Source organism: Ursus arctos, unplaced genomic scaffold (assembly GCF_023065955.2).
Source record: "Ursus arctos isolate Adak ecotype North America unplaced genomic scaffold, UrsArc2.0 scaffold_4, whole genome shotgun sequence".
Taxonomy (NCBI): domain Eukaryota; kingdom Metazoa; phylum Chordata; class Mammalia; order Carnivora; family Ursidae; genus Ursus; species Ursus arctos.
The window spans coordinates 24,159,194-24,178,905 of record NW_026623056.1 but is presented as its reverse complement, the minus strand read 5'-3'; the positions used below and the strand labels follow the sequence as shown (position 1 = coordinate 24,178,905).

The 19,712-nt window shown below is 40.7% G+C and overlaps 1 protein-coding gene across 1 annotated transcript in view; it reads left to right on the top strand.

The window, feature by feature from the left end:
- ATP13A5 (ATPase 13A5) overlaps positions 1-19,701 on the top strand; it is an 86,498-nt gene extending 66,797 nt beyond the window's left edge. The window contains exons 26-30 of the mRNA XM_044383851.3: positions 6,625-6,799; positions 9,252-9,454; positions 14,846-14,934; positions 17,334-17,414; positions 18,877-19,701. Of these exons, the coding sequence (XP_044239786.2) occupies positions 6,625-6,799; positions 9,252-9,454; positions 14,846-14,934; positions 17,334-17,414; positions 18,877-19,137 (809 nt within the window). The 3' untranslated portion in view covers positions 19,138-19,701. The remainder of the gene's footprint in view (positions 1-6,624; positions 6,800-9,251; positions 9,455-14,845; positions 14,935-17,333; positions 17,415-18,876) is intronic.
- Positions 19,702-19,712: the final 11 nt, after the last annotated feature.

Here is a 19,712-nt window from a genome sequence, read left to right as displayed (position 1 = left end):
GTCTGCCTTCGGCTCAGGGCGTGATCCCGGCGTTATGGGATCGAGCCCCACATCAGGCTCTTCAGCTATGAGCCTGCTTCTTCCTCTCCCACTCCCCCTGCTGTGTTCCCTCTCTCACTGGCTGTCTCTCTGTGTCTAATAAATAAATAAATCTTTAAAAAAAAAATATCCAACATTGCAAAAGCAATATCATTGATTTAAATTGGCATGGGACTCACTGGTGAGTTCTTGGGCTCTTCAGAGATTCCTGTGAATTCCTCTGGACTAGACTACTCCCTGACATGGGTGGTGCTCTCTCCCTCTGACTCCTCAGGATTCCCCTCAGCAGCTGCCTTCTAGTGGTATGCATCATGGAGCCTTTTTCTACAGCTTGGCCCTCTAGCCCCAGCAGATGGCCCCACTGGGCAGATTCCTTCCAAGACAACTCTAGCCTGGCTAATTTCCATAGATTCTTCTTGACCTACCAGATAGTGGATGTAGCCTGCTGTCACTGCTGCCCTCTGTCTTTTCCCTCTGACATTGCAACCAGAGTGAACAAGCCAATCTCCACCTCCCAAAATACTTAAGTCTCTCATGGAGTGGTTCTTATGACCTCCCCTCAGTTTGGATTGGAGTGATGTTGGGAAGAAAACCACAGTTCTCGCTGCTCTTGACAATTCCCTTTAAAGAATCTCTTCATAATTTCTATAGTTTTATATATTCTGCACATAGGTAATTGCTTGGGGTTAGGGGCATGCTTACAGTTGAAGGACCAATATGGATCCCTCTGAGTGGGTACAGTAGACATATGGCAGTCATCTCTCTTTTCTTTCAGTTGGCATTTACCATTCATGGTCCTCAAATATAAGGCTTAGCAAGGGAAGGCCCAGACAAAGGAAAAGCGCATTTAATATCCTCTTAGATGTGTTCATCTTCTACTCTATGTTAGGTACATAGGTGCCTGGGGCATAAAAAGGCTGATCACTGAAGTCTACAGTTCAGTGGATGATTCACATACATGAATGATGGAAATGCAAGTCAAAAGTAGTGAGTGCCAGAAAACAATAGGTATTTTGGGAGTGCAGAGAAAGGAGAGATTATAAAATTTTGTGGAAACAAGGCAGGGTATATATAGATAAGCAAGTACATAAATTAACTAAATACATGATGGTGTTGTCTTTGTCTCGTACTAATTCAGGCTTGAGGTCAAAAGCCCTAAACTGGGAACCTGGAAAAGCAGGCACCTTGGTGAGAATGAGAGAGAAAAAACAGGTGCTTTGGGAATTCAGAGAAAGGAGAGATTATTTCTGAAAGTCTGGGGTTAGGAAAGAGATAGCAATGGAGCAAAGAGAGAAACACTAAGGATTGCTTCATGGAAGAAGTAACATTTACATCAAAATAGAAAAGGTGGGCGGATTTCAAAAATCTTTTCAAAAGAAGGGTACTTCAAGTAGAATGAAGCAGCATGAGCAAGAGAGAGCTGGGGCATGAGGTTTTTCAATGTGACCACAGTGTAGGGTATGTGAAAAGAAACAGCAGGAGATAAAATTTGAAAAGTTGAGTCAGGTCAGATCACAGAACTGGACTTCCAGGCTGAGAGCTGTGGACATTCATCTGTGGATGTTAGTAGTCATCGACAATTGGACGATCCATGTAAAATCACTCTCCCCAAGGTGCCTGCCTTTCCAGGTTCCCAGATTAGGGCTTTTGACCTCAAGCCCGAATTAATATGGGACAAAGACAACGCCGTCCTTTATTTAATTAATTTACATACTTGCTTATCTATATATACCCTGTCTTGTTCCCACAAGATTCTAAGGCAACACAAGGGCAGCTCATAAGACAAGATACAACATGTTATAGGGAAGACAAGGGGAAAGTAAAGTGAAGTCAGGGAAGTCAGTTAAGAAAATGCATGACTTGAAGCCCAATTGGACCCTAAAAGTTACAGAAGCCATTTTAAAAGGAATTTGTTCTAGCTGCATCTCTACTCTTTTTTAACAAAGCCCACTCAAATTAGATAAAGAAAAAAAGAAGTAGGGGGATGTTTAAGAATCTGATTCTCAAAAAAAAAAAAAATCTGAGAATAGGAACTCAGAAGCACCCGGGGCCAGTGCAGGGCTAGAGCACTAAAGAGTGGAAAACAGAGGCCATCTTTTTTATTTCCAAGAGGCCATCTTATCTCTTTCTTCTTCTTCTTTCTATTCTTACTGTTTTTGCGTGACTTCTACTCATGCACCTTGCAAATGACCCTAAATGGTAACTCTACTATTCAACCTCCATAACCTTTCTGTCTTTGCACAGCAAATTAGCTCAGCCTCTCAGTGTCTCTTTCGCAAATATTTTGGAGAGAAAATTCATTGACCTAACTTGGGTAAAATGTCCACTTCTAAGCCAGTCATTTTTGTAAATAAAGATGAGGTCATGTAATTTAGCTCTATTTAGGCCAACCACTTCAGCATATGGAAGGAGACAGTGTCCAGAGAAGAAGGCTGTGGGAGGGAACCGAACCATTATATAAATGCCTTTCTTACATAAATTCTGTCAGTGCTTCAAGGACTCTTCACCTTTTTTGGGTCTTGGTCACTTTGGAGAACCTCATGGAAGATATAGATCTTTTCACCTTAAAAATCTCATGAGGCACATTAAAAATTTTGCATGTAGTTTAGGTGGGTTCGAGAGCCTCTGGAAATTTGACGTACTTGACTTGAAATGTCCTTTATATAAAGCAAGCCAACTATTTAGGAAAAGCACCCCTACATTCTGTCCAAATGATGCTGAACAACTAAAAAGTATACTTTGAAAATAAAAATTTGCAACTGCTAAGTCCTCCTACATAGCAGGCCCTGTATCAGGTTCAGTGAGGGACAGATAGTGGGATGAGACAGCGTTTCCTCCCTCAGGGAGCTCACGGTCTGCTGAGTGGATGTGTAAATGGCTGGATTTAATGCAAGACATCCTCACTACATAGCAGCAAAATGAGTAATGGGCTGTGGAAACTCAGAGGAGGGAATGACTAATTCTGAATGAAATATAACGCTTCACAAGCTTACATTCCTCTGCATGCAGTATGGTAGTGTGTATCATCATCATTTTAAGGAACCCTGGACAATTCAGAAAAGTTCTGGATACTGAGAAATAACAAGCTTGCATATTAAGGCTCCTCATTTTATCCTTTTTAATTCATGAAATCCACACTACTGCAATGTGCTGTAGAACAGAGAATGGTGGGGGGGGGATTTACAATTAGACAGACTTAAGTTTATATGACCACCCTGTTGCTCACAAACTGTAGGTCTTTAAACAAGGGACCCTACTTCTTTGAACCTGTTTCTTTCCCTGTAAAATAGAAATGAAATACTTATTTTGCATTGCTTTTTAATATATATATATATATAATTTTGAGAGAGAATGAGCAGGGGATAGGGTTAGAGAGAGAGGTGAGAGAGAGAGAATCCCAAGCAGGCTCTATGCCCATCACAGAGCCCAAGGCGGGGCTTGATCTCACAACTTTCAGATCATGACCTGAGCGGAAATCAAGAGTCCGATGTTTAACCGACTGAGCCACCCAGGTGCCCCTTGCATTGCTTTTCAAGAAATAATGTTTGGGGGTGCCTGGGTGGCTCAGTTGTTAAGCGTCTGCCTTCGGCTCAGGGCATGATCTCGGCGTTCTGGGATCGAGCCCCACATCAGGCTCCTCCGCTGGGAGCCTGCTTCTTCCTCTCCCACTCCCCCTGCTTGTGTTCCCTCTCTTGCTGGCTGTCTCTCTCTCTGTCAAATAAATAAATAAAATCTTAAAAAAAAAAAAAGAAATAATGTTTGTAAGACACTTCACAGAGCCTCTGGAACATAGTAGGGGCCCTAAGATGCTAGCCATTCATAGTCAGATATTCAGAAAGCATTAGAATTTCTAATATGGAGAGAGTTAAAATATTCATTATGTAAGGACTGTGTATCAGTCAGCTATTGCCACAATAATACTGTGTAACAAACCCCTCCCCCAAATTCTGTGGCTTACAGTACCCACTCTTGTCTGCAGATAGACTGTCATTTAGCTGGTCTAGGTCAGCTGAGTCTGATCGGCTTTAGAATGCACATCAGTTGGTCTTGGTCGAGGCTATGGGTTTCATTCAGGTCTGCTCCACATTTTTCATTCTGGAGCCAGGCTGGAATGACAGACTTGGGCACGCTCTCACTGTGATCACAGAGAGCGAGGCTGGCCACGTAAGCAGGCCTTGAACCTCTGCTAACATCGCTGTGGCCTGAGAAAATCACACAGTGAAACCAAAATTAAAGGATGATAAGTGCACTCGACTATGATGAGGCCAATAATTCCATCCAGTATAGTCTCTGAGTAAAAGAAAAGTCAGAAACTCAGTGAGCACCTGGAAAGGGAGGGCTGGAGGGGTAGAGCCAAATGCACAGATACGATTGCACCTCTTTTCCTCACCCACAGCCTCTTCGTGCGCTCTGTAGCCTTCTTCTTCCTTGAGTATAAGAACATGGAAAGAACTCCAAGCATGACAGCCTCTGCCTTCTGTGGCCCCAGAGCACAGTCTCTGCATTGACCACAGGCCACACTGTGTGCCCCTTCCTTGCATGCCATGCAAGACTTCTCACACCAACTACCTGGAGTGAGGCCAAAATTCACAGGCTAAGGGCACAGCCTCCTTAAGACTGCCCTTACTTCAGACCTCAGCCATAAGTTGGGGGGTCCCACTCACACTTCTAACCAGCTAAGTGCAAATTTGGGGGTTCTCATTTGCCCCTCAGGTTCAGTAATTCATATCAACAACTCACAGAATTCAGGAAAGTGCCATACATATGATTATAGTTTTATTATAGCAAAGGGATACAAATCAGAACCAGCCAAAGGGAGAGACACACAGGGTGAGGTCTGGTGAAAGGACCCCACAGTGGGAGGATCCCAGCACTTCTGTTGTCCTCTTCCTGGAGAGTCAGTTTGCCTTACCTTCCTGGTACATCCACATGTGACAATATGCAGAGTATTGCCAAACAGGGAGTTCACCTGAACATTGGTGTCTTGTCTAGAGTGTTTACTGGGGTTTCCTTACGTAGATACGATTGGTTGAATCATCGGCCATGAAGGAGATCTCAATCTCTAGCTTTTTTGTGGCATGGCCAGCTCCATCCTGAGTCATCACTTTATCACCAACTTTCTTTGGACCCACCATCTGTCATCTTGTTTGCGTAAACCATCAGGGCCAGCATGAATAAAAAGACACTCCTGTCAACTCAAGAAATCCCAACAATTTAGAGGACACCTCCCAGAAACTGGGCATAAAGGTCAGCCAAATAATGTATTACACAACCAGTCTGTGTTTTCCATTGGACTTCAAACTTTTCTTCGGGGCAGATGAGATGTCTTCCCTGTCCCTGCATAGCCCATGGCCCGTAGCCTAGCATTCACCTGGGGAAACATTGATTCAATGGGTAAAGGTAAAACCTTATATAGTTATAGAGCTTTAGAATACATGAGTTGGAAGAGATTTTGGAGACCATTTAGACGTTCCTACACATTCACTTTATACATGAGAAAAAGAAGTAGCAGAGGGTTCACGTGATTACCTGAGAACCCACTGAGCAAACTGAAGACCTGTTTTAGAGTTTTATCATCCCAGACTGAACACCTGCTCCTACCGCCTTGCCCCTACGTGTGTGAACACAAACCTAAGCACGTGCACCCTACTTTCTTCCTTACATCCTAGAAACCAGTGATCAGCTATAAAAAAGGAAAAGGCGATAGATATAAAGACAAGAACTGACACCTGACTATAATGTAAACCTTTGAATGTATTGTATCTAATTTCTGACTCTTCCATGCTTCTTTCCTGTGCTGCCCTAAGAAGTAAAGTACATTCCATTTTCATCAGCTTGTTAGAAAATATGTCTTCTAAGAAGAATGCAGTCATCTTGTTTTGAAGTTGTTCTGTTTAATCTCTGCCCATTGCCAATCCTTTAAATTAAAAAAAAAATCCTAGGACCAAAACTATAATACATTTTAACACTCTCATCTAGAAGCGAGATTATTTTATGAGCTATTTTTCCTAACCAGGTGCAATGTGCTCTAGCAGTTCTCCATTTACCACTTACCCAGGATGGAACAGAACACACCTCTCGCATCTATCCTGGTACACTGAAGTACTCAGAGAATGTTGGCTGAATGAATCATAAAATGAGTGCTTTTTAAAAAAATCCCCAGCATATGAAGTTTAATCTAGCCTGATGCCTCTTACTCTCTTCTTCTTAACTCTCCACCTTCCCACCACCGCTGAGAGATCACAGTACTGCTTATCCATATGGAAGGCCACCTTTCTATTATATATGCCATTCCTGGTCAGTCTGGTTGTGAAGAAAATATTTGCACCATGAAATATGGTAAATGTGTAATTAACAGAACTTTTAAACCTATTACTTTTCATTTCTGAAGGTGAAACAAAAGCCCGGAAGAGGCAAAGGCCGGTAGCATTGGATATGCACCTAGGCGATGTGCTTGCCTGGATGTAAGCCCTCATTCATGTTCACTGAATCTGAACACTAATGCAAGTCTCAAGATAATATGCATCTCAATCTTTTACTGTCGATAATGAAATTGTAATAGCAGAAAATGCATTTGTTTTTCAGTGAGTTCAACTCATGCCTACCCAAAGCTGGCTCCTTACCGACCAGCAGGACAGCTCCTCTCTCCCCCTTTGCTGCTCTCAGTCTTTTTAAACACCTGTTTCACCTGCATTGTGCAAATCTGTGCATTTCTTTATGTGAAGCAGCAGCCCTGGTATTGTGAGGTCTACAGATACAGGTAAAGTTCAGTTTTTTAATTTTCCTCTCTGAAGGTGATACAATGAGTACCCAGTGTCATTGTAGAACTTGGTTTGCACATATACCCTGAATTTTTAATTAAAAAAAGTTGTGTCTCCTCACTGCAAAATACCAGTGACAGGATAGAACAGAGAATGGGTGGAGTCCTGGGGTGAGCCACGTGCAGTGGGTAGAAAAAGACCTTCACCTTGGTTGTTGAGTGTAGATACAACCGTTGGTTGACTGAATGAATGTACTCATTCCCTGGTGGTTTGGAGATCATATAGACCAGAGGTCAGCAAACATTTCTTGGAGAGGGCCAGAGAGGGGATATTTTAGGCTCTGTGGACCCGGCGATCTCTGTTGCGATTACTCAGTGCTACTATTGTAGTGAAAAGCAGCCATAGACAACATGTAAAAAAGTAGGGGTGACCATGTTCCAATAAAACTTTATTTAAAAAAGAGGTGTTGAGTTGGATTTGGCCTATGTACTGTAATCAGCTGACACCTGATTTACAAGCTAGATTTGCTTAAATTAGTTTGAGTTTTGCAAATGAATGTTAAAATTAAAATGTTATTGATGGTACTGTTTTTCTGATTGAATTGAACACTAGACTCAGGGCAAGTCCCTTTATCTCCATGGGTTTTAACTTCTGTAACTATAAATTCAGGGTAAAATGTGGTGAACTATGCCATAGATATTTAAACTTTATTTTTTCTGACAAAGCCTCTCTGATTTCCAAAAGGAAAGGCAGAAAAGGAGCAGCTGTCTTTGAAGTAAGGCTTGTACAAGCTCCTTTACACGTGCTCCACTGTGATCCTGAAGGCCCCAGAGCCCCAGGAATCAGTGAAAGATTAAAAACTATCAAATGATGCCTACGATTGTAATTTCGATCCTAAACTCAGCCATCCAAGTATTATTTGGAGTGAGAATTCATTTTTGTCTCAAAACCAGATTTTTCTCCTAATTGGAGTGCATATGCTCAAAGAAGTAAAATTCTGATTGAATCTGGGGGACAAGATGGTACAGCCCAAAGGGTGATGGATAGGTAGTCCTGCCTCTATCACTAACTAACAGCTTCGCCACATTATGCCTAAACTTTCTTATCTGTAATATAAGTAGAATGGATTAGATACACTTTTATGTTAAACTCTGTAATTCAGGCCTTCGGTCTATCCGTCCCCTTTGTGCAAAAACACTTTGTGACTACTGATGATTTGTTTCATTAATGTATTCAGCGAATAGTCAGTGAACATCTGCCGTATGCAGAGCACATCCTGGACCCTAGGGAACTTCCCAAGGATTAAAAGACTTAAGTCGATTTGTTGGAAACTAATTTCATCTATAACCAGTTATAAGAGTAAAAAGTTTCAAGCTGAACAAGAAAGCTGATAGAAACTAATCTGTGAGTTCGATTATTAAAAAAAAAATGAACTTTGCAAATAGATCAATCTGGACTGGGAGAACCCATCTCTTAAATATTTTTCTGAGCAAATATCCTGTGGCATTTCTGTGCTAGGTGCTAAGGATTTGTAAATTTGAGTAAAGCAATAACAAAATAAAACCAAAAGAGAAATTTCATATTCAAGAAACTCTCATCCCAGAGGCAGAAAATAAAAATATGCAAATGAATGATTGCAAAACAATGAGCTAAATGCAGCTCTAGAAGCAAGAATGGAGGACAGCAGTTGCTCTTGCCAGTGAAGTAAAGACAAAGACTTTCACATAAAGGGATGGGAGGGAATAGAGTGCCTGACCCAGATGTGTGCAAACGGTGATATTTGGGGAACAGAAAATATTCCTATGTGTTTGGAGTATAAGGAGCACAGGAAGACTGGCAAAAGATGAGGGAAGGAAGGCAGTAGAGACCAGAGTACAAAGGTCTTCTGAGCTTGCCTGAGGAGGTGGAACTGAATTTATTTGCAAAATAGAGCCATAGACACTCAGAAGCAGGAGAGGGTCATGTTTGTATCCTCAGGAAGACAGTGGATTAGAGTGGGCACATTCAAACTCAGGGCCTAAGTTAATAGGCTTACATTAGTCCACAGAAGAGAAAACAACACACACGCTAACACACACAGGCACACAAGTGCACACCACACCGCACCATGCACGCAGACACACACACACACACACACACACACACACACACACAGAGGTACCCATGGTTCATTCATTCTGAATTGAAAGGAATTCCACAGAAAATTATCATTCGAGCCCTTTCAAGACAGATTACTTGTCTAAATGGAATGCTAGACAATGAATAACTTGGACTTATTCTAAATTTTATTTCTGCTTTGTCATTGTAAGAAGTGAACAAAATATGTCTTGGTAGTTACTGGCTGAAACAATTACATAGCTGAGATCCCATGGTAGTGATAAACTTTTTTTTCCCCACCACCTGGATAAAAATAGAAAAAAAGTCCCATAAATGCTGGTGATTCTTTTGTAGTACGTGCTTTCTGGACAACCACAGTAATTTCTCGACGAATGTGAGTTTGGAGAGAAATGGGACTGGAAATGCCACTCTGACTCCCGGTTCAATTTTAAGTTTTGAGAGTACCACACTGTGGCCCATCGCCACCATCAACTGCGTCACGGTGGCGTTTATCTTTTCTAAGGGAAAGCCATTTCGAAAACCCGTCTACACAAACTGTGAGTATATGAAGTTTGATTTTTCTTTTCACGTTTTCTTTCCATTTCCCCACCCTCCCAGAATTGCAGGTCAGGGGTGAAGGGATGGCTGAACTCCAAAATTGAGTACTGACATTTCTATTGGTTGCATAATGCTGTTTTGACTGGATCTCATTCTTCTAAGTCTCCTGTCCAGTTGTCTACCTTTTTCGTTATTTTGCTCAGTTTTCTCTATTTTCTCAGCTTTATCTTGTAATTAAAAATATAATTCTGTTTCAAATGTTTTGTTTTTGGTTTTTTTTTGAAAACTGAGTATTGAAGGACAATTTTCATAGGTGCTAGAAGCCTGAACAGAAACCTCATTGACAGATAAACACATGAGTTGTTAGGTGGTCACATGAGTCCTGTCCCATCGCGAGTCATCGAGAATGATTTTAAGCACATGCATATATGTCAAGGTACTTTGTAAGACCTTCTTTTTTTTAATTTAATTTATTTATTTGAGAGAGAGTCCACAAGTGGGAGGGAGCACACGAGTGGGCGAGAGGGTGGAGGGAGAGGGAAAAGGAGAAGCAGACTCCCCGCTGAGCAGGGAATCCCACGTGGGGCTCTGGGCTCCTGACCTGAGCCCACGGCAGACACTTAACTGACTGAGCCACCCAGGCGCCCGCGTAAAAGACCTTCTAATCAAGTCAGATACAACTTGACCTCTGCAGTAGCTTTACAACGTAGGGCAAGTTACTGTAACCGTTCTGTGCCTTCCTTTAGTCACGGGTCAGGATGAACACATTTTCATAGGATTAGCCATCTCTTCTCTGAACTGCTTCTTCACATTCTTTACCCATTCTTTTCAACTGGGTTGCTGTTATGTTTCTTATTTGTATCAGCTGTTTATTCCTTTGTGAGTTTCTCCTCATTGGCTTTATGCACTGAGAGTTTATTCTCATTGCAGAATCGGGTAGATTAACTTCTATTCAGTTTTTTAACATTTCTTTTAATGCTTTTTGAATCTAATGTTAACATTGGCATATAGTTTGAGGTAGAGATCGAACTACTTTATCCAACTAGTCACGAGTTTTCCCAGCATAGTTTATTTAATAATTCTTCTGCTCTTTTATTTCTCAACTGAAGGTAATGCCACCTTTAGCATACCTACGTATTTGTGTATATTTATGGCTTTATTATATACACAATTTATATCATGTGAGTTTTTATATTCTACTTAAATATTTTAATTTTTATTTATTTATTTTAGGAAGAGAGAGTGTGGAGGGCAGGAGGGGCAGAGGGAGAGGTAGAGGGAGAGTGAAAGAATTTCCAGCAGACTCCCCACTGAGGGCAGAGTCCATGTGGGAGCTCGATCCCATGACCCTGAGATCATGACCTGAGCCCAAACCAAGAGATGGCACTTAGCCAACTGAGCCACCAGGCACCCCTATATTATATTTATATATGTTATGAATCTACAAATCAATTTTTATATAATTAATTAGTTTCTAGACTATCTTGTCTTTAACATACCAGTCTCTTCTTGATCTACTACTATACTCTAAATACTTCTAATAGTTTTCACCTGTAAATATGATTTTAAATATTGGTTCAAGGTAGACTACCTCATGTAAAGAAAATACCTTTTTATTTCCATGAAATCAAGAGTACGTTTTAAATCAAGAATGGGAGGTGTATCTTATCAAATGCCTTCCCATCACATCCTGAGATGATTTTGCCTTTTTTTTCCTTTTGACCTGTTGCTAGAATCTGTTATATTAATAAGCTTGTTACTAAATTATCTTCATGCTCTTGAGGAAACCCTACCTACTTGTGGTGGATTACACTCTTACTAAACTGAATTTTATAGTTTTTTAATGTCTGCATTTTATATTGGATGGCTCTAATGTTTTTTGCATAGTGTTTGGTTAGGTTTGAGTATTAGACTTGAAAACTCTTTGCCTTTTTCTTGCCCAGGAAAAATACTTCATAGATAGAAATAGTCTATTCCTTGGCAGTTTGCAAGAACCCAGTAAAATCATCTGGCTCTAAATCCTTCCCTTGAAAGATTTTTTAAAAAGGATTGATTTAAGTTATCCTCTTTTTAAACTGTTTTTTTTAAATAACAAAATTTTTTCCCCAGACAATTCTATTTCATTGAGATTATCGAGCCTAAGAATCAGATTTTGAGTGGTATTTTCTTATAATTTTAATGTCCTTTATAACTTTTCATATCTTCTTATCCTATATGTCTTATGTTTCATTTATTCTTAGCAAAATATATATTTTTATTGGTTTTCTTTAAAAATTTAATAATTCCGCTTTCTGTTTTCTAACTTATTAATTTTTGCTTTTCCCATTCTTTTTTCCCTTCTTACTTTCTCTGAAAAAAAAATTGTAATGTTTGAATTGACTTTATAATGCATGCATTTTCTTGTATTCTTTTGAAATTAGAAAAGCATTTAAGATCAATAATTATGGTTTGGATTACATTCTTTATATTTTCATGTGTCTCTAATTATGACTGAATTTCCTCTTTGACTCACTAGTTTCAGAATAGTGTTTTCATTTACAAGTGGGAAGGGATTTTGTTTTCATTCTCCTACTACTCTTCTTATCAATAGCTTACAAATGAAATGGACTTGATTTCCTTTTTGACCAACAGACGTTTAAAATTTTGTTTTAAAATTGTATGTTGGAAGGGATTTTTCTTTCAAATTTGGTTAATAATTTCTACCTTTTTGTCATGATCAGAGAATCTAGCCTGTAACATTTCTGCTTTGGAGAATTTACTCTAGTTATGCCATCCCATGGCACAAACTGTAATCTCTAATTTTCCAAATAAGTCGTAGATATTAGAAAAGCAAGCCTCTTTCCTCTTCCTAAATTAGAAACATACATTTACTACATTAAACTAGTTTTAGTAATTATCTACATTCTGTCTGTTTTCACCACCACCCCTTTTTTTTGTAGAGCTGTTTTGTCAAAGGTTTTGAGAGCATGCTAATATCTTCCTTTAATTTTATATTTTCCATAAACTTCTTCCTGAATTTCTTACGATATTTCTTAATTTTGATTCAATGTTTGGTAATGTCCTTGGCTCTTGTCACAACAAATCAAGATTGATTTCATTTTATGTTTTAAGGTTAATCACTTATAGTCTCTTTTTTTTTAAATTGTGACTATATTTTATAAGGAAGGTATGATATATTGCACTGGCTAGTACTTGAATTTGAACAGTAGCCACAAAGTCTTTTTGCATAAACTGAGTTAAGTGGGAACTGGATTAGTTACATCGTAGTGACTCAGAGCTGGTGGGTGAACTCAAGGCCTATGTCAAATATAACTGATAATTTTAAATAAAAAATAAATAAACAAATAGTCTAACAATATAATCTCATAATAAATCATATACTCTCAAAAGTCTTGAAACTACTATTAAAATATCAAGCAATTTTATTTTGATATAACAGAAAACTCTGTACCTTTCTTAATCACCTTGGAGAGGAGATCAGCTTTGCAACGATGAGATATAGAAAAAATACAAATTTAATTTTTATGGAAACAGATATGAATATTTGTGATTCCTCCCCCCTTGTCTGAAAACAACCTGTAGTGGCTTGCCCAGGACTTGTCTTTCCAAATTACCTGCACAAAAAAGAGTCCCCATGCTTTCAAGTTTCCTCATCAATAGCGATTGATCAGGGGAGGCAACATTCATCCAATTCTTCATTATGTTTTCCAATCAAAGCTGAATTAAATGAGGGCCTTGGAGTTTTGCTTCTGTAATGGTCATTTGAGCACCCACCTGGCCTGCTTTTCAGATCATCAGTCTAAGGACGGTGTGATGTACATAGCACTCGGCTCTGTTGCTGTGACCGAGCCTTCATCAGCATGGACATTTGGGGGCATCCTCTTCTTCCCAGCAGCTGGGTCCCTGGGACACGAAGTCAACGAAATAAATGGAAACTCCACACAGCCACCTCCTGGGCTCTTCTTATCACCAACCTGCTCAGATCACTTTATTTTGGGAAATAAGCGATCCTATGGCTCCTGCTTTTTTTCTCGCTGCCTCACACCCCTTCCAGGCAAGCCTGGGTATTCTTCCGGGAGGTGTTGCATGTAGTTGTGTATCTAAAGTGAAGCCTGGAAGAGTATGAGGGCGCGTGTTGGTGCACAAGGGCGAAAACAGAACTCTGATGTCTTCAAAACAAATCGGGCCAGCAGTAGAGGGGCCGTTACGTCTGATTTCTGGTTGGTAGAGCCCTCTGTACAGTTGGGGGCTGGCAGAACATAAACACTGGAGTAAACGAGGCAGAGGGAATATACGAGAAAACCTAGCTTGTCTGTTTGTTTGTTCATACATTTTACGGCTTGTAAGAATCATTTATATCTGGCAACACAGATTAAATGCTATTGTTTTGGCCTGAAGGTACTAATCTTACCCAAAAAAGCATTTATAAGGCACCATCTCCAAAGTGCCTAAAAGCTCTGAGGACACAGGTGTGGATGGGGTTGGAAGGATAAGAACAGTGGTGTTGGCAGAGTGCCTCCTGGGAAGTTTAGCTCCCCAAAGCAAAGCCATTTGGGCTGGTCGGGAAGAACCCAGCAGATGTACAGGAGAGTTTCTCATTCTTTCATTTCAGAGTCCTAGAAAAGCACATACAAAGTCACTTTCAAGTGGTTACAGTCTAGTAGATACATAAAGGAAGACCTTGCAAAGCAAAGTGGTACATAGCCATATGAAATAAAACTTTGTAAGAGAGGCCTGGGAAGTCTTTAAAAAGAAAGTGGTAGCTGAACTGGGCTTTTTAAGAAAAATTGGAACTTGCCAAGACAGGAAACATATCACCTACACAGGGTATGTTGTCAACAAAGGCTTCTTTGGAAGTGGCAGGTGTGTGATTTAACTTCCCTAAGACACATAAGGTAAGAGCAATCAGAGAGCAGATCAGAAAGGCAGACGGAAATCGGATTGTGGAAGGCCTTGAACGTCTGTCGAAGACCCCCTGACCTTAGTCTCTAGGCAACAACGAGGAATGAAGTGGTGCCAGGAGGACCATCTCTCCATTCGTGCACGACTTCCTAGCCATGCAGTGATCAAGCGCCAGGGCCTCTCTGGTGGCCATTTACATGAGCTGGTCCCTGCAGGGTGCCCTGGACTTCTCAGCTGCCGTGACTCCTTTATGGAGTTTACTGTAGTTAATTGGCAGTTTTCTGCACCTCGCCTTTCGAAAAAAGATGTTACGATATCGCCTTTGTCTTGTAAGCATTAGAACATATTTAAAAGCATATGAGGATATATCAAAACATCTGAAGACGTATCCGGTATTTGCCCAACAGAGATCATTGATTCTGCAATGTGTGCCAAATTATATGAAACATTCGTTCAGCATCTAAAAATAATGTTTGGTGTTTCTTCAGATATATTTTCATTTCTGCTGATGTCTGCCTTGGGCCTCACAGTTTTCATTCTGTTTTCTGACTTTCAAGACATATACCGTGGAATGGAGGTAAGAGCTATTCATTATTACATCTGCAGTGACTCAGATGTATGATGGGACTATATCCGCACCATAATTTGCAAGTTAGTTCTTACCATACTCTCTCTGATCATTTAGTATTGTGGGGCTCTTCTCACTTACCAGAGCAGCAAGTAACTTACCTGGCTCTCCCATATGCGACCCTCTGATAATTTTCAGATGATCTATATTATCAGTTGAGAACATTTACAAATTCACACCTAAAATGTGTGGATACTTTATCCTTCCATGTTGTACTAATATAATAAATTAATGTATTAACACAATAACTAATTCTCCAAGTTTTTTTTTAACAATAGTAGAAATCCCTTATAATGTAGTTGTAAGGAGTAAGAAAAAATAGACTTACAGGCCAATCATGTTCCGTCTGCCAGACATCGATGGCAGGGAGTTTTATTTCAGTGGATATCACTTAATCCAGAGTGCAGTGAGTTAAAATAAAATTTATGGAGAGGCCATTGAACTCATTCTTGGAGCCAGCATTGTGGGAGAAATAAAACAAAGAGAAGGATTAACTCTTGATTTGCAATCTATAGTTTTGTTGTGGAGATGAGCCCCACCCAAGACAAATGATTACATGGCCATGTGAGACCACCCATGCTTGAAGAGGGGGTATCTTAGAAGTGGGAAGAACACAGGAAAGAGGAGCTGTCCCTGGGCCTGTTGCTGTCATGGGAAGCTTCACGGAGAAGGCACAACTTGAACTGTGTCTAGAGGATAGGCTAGATTTTGCTAGGTAGGAGGTAGGGATATTTCCAACCAAGAGAACAGCCTGAGCACAAGCAGAGAGGGCGGAAAGAATCTTTTCTGTCTTGGAAATGCCATAGAATGTAGGGTGGCAGAGATAAAAATCAAAAGCCAGGCTTATTTCACAGACTACCTGGAAGATTGGCAAAGACAGAGGCAACATGCTGTGGAATGTGAGGAAGGCCTGGCTGGATAAAGATAGCCAGGGAAGCTTGGGCTCTCTCCTGAGAGCAACAGGGAGTCACTGAAGATATCCGAGCAGGTTTTTCAGCAGGGCTTTTAAGGACAGACTGATTAGATGATGGCAGGAAGGCTATATGCTAGAGCAGAGAGGCTGTGGACAGAGACACAGTTAGGAAATGAAAACCTAGACCCTTTAGTCACTCACAAGACATTATGAAGCTTTAGTGCATTCTTGGCACTGGGGCTCCAGAGATGAGTAAGAGGTGGGCACCGCTCTCAAGTAGTTCAGGGGCTAGGAGGAAAGACCCCCCCCACAAGCAGATGATTCCAAAGCAGTGTGACAAGTGCGTTCCAGGCCAAGAGATGGAGAAGAGACCTTCCAGATGAGGGCGGGAGCTGCAGGGAGGGCAAGGGGCAGGTTCTCTGCTAGGATCTGACCCACTACCGCACCTTACAGCCGTCTGCAGACAGCCCTGCACCCAGACTGTGTCTCACAACCCTCAGAAAGGCTGTCTCTAGTTGGGGAAAAAAACAATAAAGTGTTACTTTGAAATACCCCTTCCCAGACTAGGGGTGAGAATCTCGGGTGAGCACCCTGACACTGTGAAGTTTCTGTGGTTTTAGTCCTAAAGGCAGCTCGGTCCCCATCGTTTACTTTGGGTCAGAAGAGGAAGTTGTAGTGTTTACACCTCTTACTTAATTGTATTTGGTGGTCAGTATGTACCCCTCAATCCTTAAAAGGAGATGGGTTGAGTGGATTCAGCTTTCATCAAGTCATTAGCTTTAGGGCTGGGGCCATTTTTTTAATGTTTTTTTTATTATATAATGTTAGTCACCATACAGTACATCCCTGGTTTCTGATGTAAAGCTCGATGATTCATTAGTTGCGTATAACACCCAGTGCCCCATGCAATAGGTGCCCTCCCCACCACCCATCTGTTCAGAAAATTTTCACCCAGTTTCAAAAGTAACTTGAACCTCTGTCCCCTTTATGTTTTACTCATACATCAGTTTTGCTGAAAGAATGAACTCCAAGTAGGTTTTCCTTTGGGAGGATTAGAAGGAATAGTATTATCAGATGAATGACCCTCTTCCTCCTATTTGAAAAGATAAAAATGAAGAGATGTGCACAGGTTCCAGAGTGTTTTGTCTCATGTCTGTGACCCGAGCACGTTTACCGAATGTCTCTTGTCAGGCAGTGGAGGGAGCACAGGCCCAGAGGCAGTGAATGCTCATTTGAATTCTGGCTCTGCCATTTATCGCTTGGCTCGCATCCTTGGGCAGGGTACTGACCTCATGCGTGAGGTGCAGAAAGTAATGCCGACCCTCCAAGCTCAGGGAGTTGTTACAAATATACAAGTTAAACAAGATAATCAATATTTTTTTTCTTCAAAATGGAAGATATGCAAAGCATAAAGGTAGTATTTCTTTTTTCACAGCTCATCCCCACCGTGACATCATGGAGGGTTTCCATTTTAGTGGCAGTCCTCATCCAGTTCGGCGTGGCCTTCTTTGTAGAGGTAAAGTGATTTCTGTATGTCTCTTACTCTCTTTGTGGGGCAATAAACAATAAAGGGTCTCATTCTCAACACACGCCTGCTGTTTAGAGCAGCCTCTTTTGTCCCCCAAAGTGATAGTTAGTAAGGGTTTGTAAAAACCGCACATGCTCTCTTTGGGGGAAATTCCTTGGAGAGTGATTTGAATTCTCTAAAAACTGCATACAAGTGCTCTCAGGATCTGTAGTATAGAAAGCAAAACATCAAATTAACTCTAATTTTATCTCCCATGAAGGCATCGTATTGTACTTTTCTAGTATTCTCATAAGCTAGTAGAGACAAGACCAGGTGACCTACGAGCTCGAAAATTCAATGAGACCTTTCGAGTGAAGAACTGTCTTCAGAAGGGCTTCCTTAATTAAGAGAGAAAGGAAGCCATTGCTCATTCTAGTCAATTCTTACCTTTGAAAGTCTTCCCCTATAGCATTTTTCTTCTACTCAGTGTCACTAAAAGACTTCACCTACTCAGTGAAAGGCTCGGGCACTATTTTTTTTAAAGGGAGAGTTAAAAAAAGATTCATGTATTCTAAGTCCCCTGGGAAAAGGGCTCAACCAAATTAAAATATATATGTATGTATATACATATGTGTATGTATACGTATACACACTCACATATGTATCTTTGTATATCATGAATGTAGAATTTCTCATACTCTTAAAGGAATCCCATTTTTGAGACTATCTATATTTTCAAGTAGCCCAATAGGAGAGAAAAAACTTACACGTATGAAGGTATTCATTATAGTATTATCTATGGCAGTAAAACTTTAGACTCAAATCATGTGTTCAAAAGTAGGGATGCTGTTTATTTAAATAGTTATACAGCAATTTGAAAAAAATGGTATTTGATCATTAAAGGTGATTATTAAGAAGACCGTAGCTACAAATTGTATATGACAGAAAGCCTAGAATAACCAAAAGTGGAATGCAAAATTTGACATTTTCTATTATAAAGAAAAAAAAGAAGAACCCGCCCCCCTCAAATGGAGAACAAAACCCATTTGATTTCTGGAGTTCCTCCATTCATTCAGCAAACCATTACGTGGCACCACCTGTGTGGCATGTGGCAGGTAGCAGTGATTTTTTTTTCTTTCCTTGCTTTGAGTACATTATTTTGTTATCATTTTATTCTGGCAGTAAAATAGTCTGAGTGAATCACCAGCCAGGATTTAACTAGGAAATCTGTAGAAATGGAAGGCTGTAAGCTTTGGGCAGATTTCTATGAACACAAGCACTCTTCCTCCTCAAGGGAAAGAACGAGGGGAGCTGCTAGACATGGTGGGGACGGCAGGCAGGAGAAGCCGCCCAGAACAGCAGTACTAAGCACATCTCAGAGGAAGGCCTGGGGGAACAGGGCGCAGTGGTGAGCAGCCTGGCTGCAGGGGAAAGTGGCATCATTCATTGTGTTCTCCACCTGATTTCTCAGGATGTCATCCTTCAAAACCGAAAGCTCTGGCTATGGATCAAAGAAGAATTTGGATTCTCTTCTAAAAGTCAATATAGGACCTGGCAAAAAAAGCTGGCAGAAGACTCCACCTGGCCTCCCACACACAGAACAGATTATTCAGGTGATGGTGAAAATGGATTCTACATCAACCTCGGCTATGAGGACACCGAACGGATTCCAAGAGCAAAACTCGAATGGAGAGGCCAAACCACAGAACAGCATTTTTGGACGAGGCTGTAATCAGAATCGTTGTCGTATATGCTTCACGGCATCTCCTTGTTCCCTGAAACTAAGCCACCGTGGAGAAGTGATGATCGTCTATCCTTACTTTTTCTCTGTCAGAGGAGTCAAAGTGCATTTCTCAGTGTACTGAACCTTGCAAAAGAGAACCTTATATATCCTTATTTGGACTGTATCCTCTGCTAATGAGGAAAAAAATGCACTTCCTGGATTACGTTTTTTTTTTTTTTTTCTAAAAAACTATTCACACTGCATAGCATTATCCTGGCTAAAATGCACAAGTTTCCATGGTAGTGAAATTAGGAGTATGAACATAGGTAGAATAAAGGAAAATTGAAGAAGAGTTTGATGTTTGAAAGTTTCACCAGGGGCACCTGGGTGGCTCAGTCGTTAAATGTCTGCCTTCGGCTCAAGTTATGATCCCAAGGTCCTGGGATCGAGCCCCGCATCGAGCCCCGCATCGGGCTCCCTGCTCAGCGGGAAGTCTGCTTCTCTCTCTCCCACTCCCCTTGCTTGTGTTCCCTCTCTCACTGCGTCTCTGTCAAATAAATAAAATCTTTAAAAAAACAAAAAAA